Source organism: Solanum dulcamara, chromosome 5, assembly GCF_947179165.1.
Source record: "Solanum dulcamara chromosome 5, daSolDulc1.2, whole genome shotgun sequence".
Taxonomy (NCBI): Eukaryota; Viridiplantae; Streptophyta; class Magnoliopsida; order Solanales; family Solanaceae; genus Solanum; species Solanum dulcamara.
In genome coordinates this window covers 5,056,310-5,061,019 of record NC_077241.1, presented here as the reverse complement: position 1 = coordinate 5,061,019, position 4,710 = coordinate 5,056,310, and the positions used below count along the sequence as shown (strand labels likewise).

The 4,710-nt window shown below is 29.5% G+C and overlaps 1 protein-coding gene across 1 annotated transcript; it reads right to left on the bottom strand.

Moving 5' to 3' along the window:
• Positions 1-918: 918 nt before the first annotated feature.
• Positions 919-3,198, bottom strand: LOC129890361 (uncharacterized). The gene is made up of 2 exons (XM_055965920.1): positions 2,930-3,198; positions 919-1,576 (listed from the first exon to the last, which is right to left on the bottom strand). The coding sequence occupies exons 1-2, from the start codon at positions 3,095-3,097 to the stop codon at positions 974-976; spliced, it is 771 nt and encodes a 256-aa protein (XP_055821895.1). The 5' UTR covers positions 3,098-3,198; the 3' UTR covers positions 919-973.
• Between the last annotated feature and the right edge of the window lie 1,512 nt (positions 3,199-4,710).

Below are 4,710 nucleotides of genomic sequence, written 5' to 3'. Positions count from 1 at the left end.
TTTTAACTAAAAAAAATTTGAGTTTTATATCTAAATTACTGGAGTATGAGAAATACACTTAAACTATCATTCATTAATTTGAGAAACACACATCAATATTAACTGGACCACTCTACACACACATCAGGCACGTCTGGCCCAAAATTTTCGTTCACATGACTTCTTTTTTTTCCGACGCATTTTTTCTTTAGTTAAATGACAAAAAAACACATAATCCATTTTTTAAAATTTCATACACAAATTATTATTGTGAGTGTGAGAAACACACCTATATTATCACTTGTTAATTTTAAAAATACATGACTTCAATGGTGATTGGACCAAATGTGTGTATACACACACTTAGGTGCATGCATCTGGCTTTGACTTTTCGTCTTTTGCTGACACGTCCTTTTTTTAAATTATATTTTCAATTGATTTTTAAAGAATGAAGTTATGTGTTCCAATTCATATTTTCAGCTGGCCGGATTATTACATGTGTTAGTTATGTGTTGCCATTTTTTGCCATGGTGGAATTGTTTTCCACGTAGCAATTCATGTGGTAATTTTTTTCTTTTTAAAAAGAGAGTAACGTGTAATTAATACCTTCACATATTACTGGAGGTGTGTTTCTCAAACTTATGAGTAATAGTTCAGGTGTGTTTCTCATACTCCGAATAATTTAGATGTGAAACTCAAAGAAATAGAATAATTTAGGTGTGTTTTTGACACTTAACTCTAAATATTATGCTTTATTCTTCCCTTACAAAGAAAAATGAGGCCCTAAGTTGAAAACGTAATCGATTATCCTCGTATTGTTAAAAATTGCTCAATCCCAAAATTGGTTCTATACCAAAAGAAGAAAATAAATGCTAATATATACCCCAAAAAACAAAGATATATACATTAATGAATAATTCTAAATTCAAGTAGATAAAATTGAATAAACCACATTCTTATTGATAATAATTCATAGTCAAGTATCTCATTACAATTAGACATGTGACATTACATAATCATCACCATTTCCCTTTCCATTCTCATGATGATGATGAATATTATGCTTCATTTTCCCCCCCTTGTGATCATCATGAGAAATCACAAAATCAAGATTGTAAAGCACAGTAACAAGACTAATAGAACTCAAGAAAACCAAAACAGGACCAAAAATCCAAAGTACAAGTGTCAATGCAGAATAGAACAACCTATTAGCTACAACATTCAAAATAAAAGCCTTTTCAAGTAACTCTGCTATGTAGTCAATACTCAAGATGAATATTCCCAAATTATGTTCTTCATCAATATCATTTGGACAATTGATGAGGAAATTCACTTGGTTGATGAACCTAATTGATATAGAATAACAAATAAATGAGAAGAGGAAAAATAGTAAAAGTGTAACATATTTTAGTGCAACCATAAATTCACCATGACCACCATAAACGGCATCGTTTAAGGGCTTTTTAACACTATAAGTACTACTTATAACAGCAGCTAGGCCAGAACATAAAAGGATTGAAGTTGTAGCCATTAGGGTTGATCCCATTATTGTGTTTCTAAATGTTTGAACAGCCAAAATGTTTTTCTTCTCATTATCCTGCAAAAAAAAAAATATATGTTCGTTACGGGACGATAATTTGATAGTTACGCTAGCTAGAGGATCAATAATGTTCTCACTTACTGTTCAACGTGATTCGAACCTTTAACCTACTACTGGCTGATGGTGGAGGTGCTCAATACTTTATGCATAAAAGTAATGATTTTAACTTTTAATATACTAACAATGTAGAAGAATTTTTCACTATCTGGTTATCTAAACGATAATTATAAGTAATCGTCTATAAAAATAGAATTACTTAATAACTGAAAAATAAAGCATGTTGATGTGTTAAAATAGGTTAATGTGATATAATAATAGTGTAAAAAATTATTTACATTATCGATATATATAGGTTGAATTCCTAGATAGGTAATTATAAGTAAAAGAAAGAAATAAATACTTTAGAGAGTTTCAATAATTTTATCCATTTAAAGTATTAAAGATACGTTATGATTTTATCATGTAACAACCCTAACAAACAAACCCACTTTTCCCAAAATTAAAATTAAAATAAAAAGGTCAAAAATTGTCTTTCTTTTTTCTGTATCATCTAAGGAATTCATTAGAATAATTTGAGCAAATGATAGTAATACTTTTTTTAAATTCTAGATTTGATCAACTTTAATTTCTCAAGGTAGGTAGAAAATGATTTTGAGAAAACAAATGCTGTCTCCCAAGTGCTTTCACTTGCAAAATGCAAAATGGCCATTAAATAAGGCTACATATATGGTCCACTACAAACAAACTTCTCATCCCCCATGCACCCCCACCCCCACGCAAAAGGTGAATTTTTGAAGGACGTTTTTGTTAGAATGTTGATGGAAATAGGGAATTTTTTATTAAAATTATGTTAAAAACATTTTTAACGAGCCAATTTTTGATGAGTTTCGCGTTTTTGACAATCACCCAATGCATAATAATAAAAAGATTTAACCTAGATAGTCGTTCACTCAATCAGTTAAGCAAAAAATAATTAATAAATATAGAATATATGTATAATTTATGTAAAAACAAATATATATATATATATATATATAATATTTATATAACCTATGTATACCATTTAGAAAAATAAATATTTAATCCCGCCTTATTTTAAACCCAAAAATCCTCTGTTATATTTTTTTGTCTTATTTTAACTTGACAAGAAGTTTAAGAAAGTAAAAAAAAAATTGTGATCATAAATTAAAGATATGTCAAATGTATTGAATTATCTTTTAATCTTGTGGTCTTAAACATTGTTGAAATTAAAGAATTGCAAAAAGAAAAAAACGACATTTTTTTTTGAAACAGATAAAAAATAAAAAAATAGGACAGATAAATTGAAACGAATGAAGTACATATTTTTACCTTGATAATAGCAGAAACCCATAAACGTCTTCCATTTGCATTGGTTCCAATAATAGTAGAAAGTGGTTGTGTCTTAACCTTATGCCATAACCAAATATGATATGTCAAGCTTATCATAAACCCTAATGGAACTAATATCACATCCAAATAACACTTTTTCCATTCCATTTTTCTCTTCTCTTTGTTTGTTTTTGTGTGTGTGTTTTTCCCACACCTTTTTCTTCTTCTTATTGTGTTAGTAGAGAGGAAGACTTTGTTTCTCCTATCTACTTTATTAGGTTTATGTGCTAGCAAGCAACATATATATAGACTATAAGTTACATCATCATCATCTAGTGTTAATATATTTTTGTATTATCAGGTCATTGAAATAAAGAGAAAATTTCACAAATAGCTATTATAAATATTTTCGCTTATATAATTTGCGGTCAATATACAAACAGGAAAAGTATATATAAATTCTGTATTTATACATTTAGATTATTTTTCAGAATTTATAAAAATCAAATGTATCAACATGATAATTATATACAAGTTAGGGTAAGGATATACAAATTTTGGATTTATACAATTAGGAAAATTCTAAATTTTTAAAATTAGGAACCAAATTATACAAATTCTGAATTTATACAATTGGGAGCCGAATTATACAAATTCTGAACATGGGCCACATAATTATGATTGTAAGTTAGTAGCGAATTATTCTTTAATTAAACTGTAATTATGTTAACTAATTAACTAATGTGTATTTACTTATCCGCATAATTTTTCCTTTAAATAATTTTTTTAGGTAAGTCTCTATAAAATGTAAGATTTGACATTTTCTATGATAATTAGGTAAAGTTAAATAACCTTTTTATCACAAAAAAAGTTTAATAACTTTCCCTAATAGTTAGATAAAAGTAATTGACTTTTTTTTTACAAAAAATACTTTGATGCGATTACAATAAATTAAACATTAAGTAATTATTCAAAAAAATTACTAAATAATTAACCGGTCAGAGGAACTGTCAAGTGTAAAAGCTTTAAGAGATAGGAGGGAAGTGATAGATTAGTTCATGCTCAAATACAGGCGGCAGTTGATCTAGTTGTTTCCGCTTTTGCTTTTCCATTTGCTTCTATGACGAAAGGCCTAGTAGATAGATCTATTGGATGCTACCTCCCAACAGACGTAGCAAGAGGAATCAGCCACATGGTAAGCCTAATACCATTTAGGTCTAAGCTCCTGAACCGACAGGAAGAAGAAGCGCACCCGAACCCCCCTTTGATGTGGTTAAGGCAAAAGATAGATATAGATATCAGAGAAGAAATTCTAAGGGAGCTTGCCGCTCGCTCGCTGTCTACTAAATGAGCCTTTACTGCCCGCCCGACCCCTATCTTTAATCTTAAGTAAAGTGAAGTCAAATCAATGAAGTGAACAGCCCAACCTCTGGGCGGCATTCTTTTCAGTCTCCCGATGCAATTGGGCTATTTTTGCAAGAGAAAGGCCTACTGAAATCTCGTTGAGGTCTGAAAGCGTAGGCGTAGGATCCGCATATATAACTTAAATTCGATGCACATGAATTTCATGGCAATATCCGAAATTAAAGGATAAAAGGCTTGTAGTTAAAATAAAATAAAATAAAAAAGGTAGTATTCCACTTTGTATTAAATTAGAGTATCTATAAAGAGTCACACCTACATATATGCTTTATAGTTCATATATTTCTTTAGTGTTTCAAACACAAAAAAAATTCAGTGGCGCTATTTCTCGTTTTTGCCCCATCAATAAATAGAATTTT

Bases quoted from the DNA above. Each gene is read 5' to 3' on its own strand.
- LOC129890361 (XM_055965920.1), bottom strand. From the start codon at position 3,097: ATGGAATGGAAAAAGTGTTATTTGGATGTGATATTAGTTCCATTAGGG. The intron at 1,577-2,929 runs GTAAAAATATGT...TTTTTTTTGCAG, and splicing joins GGGTTTCTGCTATTATCAAG to GATAATGAGAAGAAAAACAT.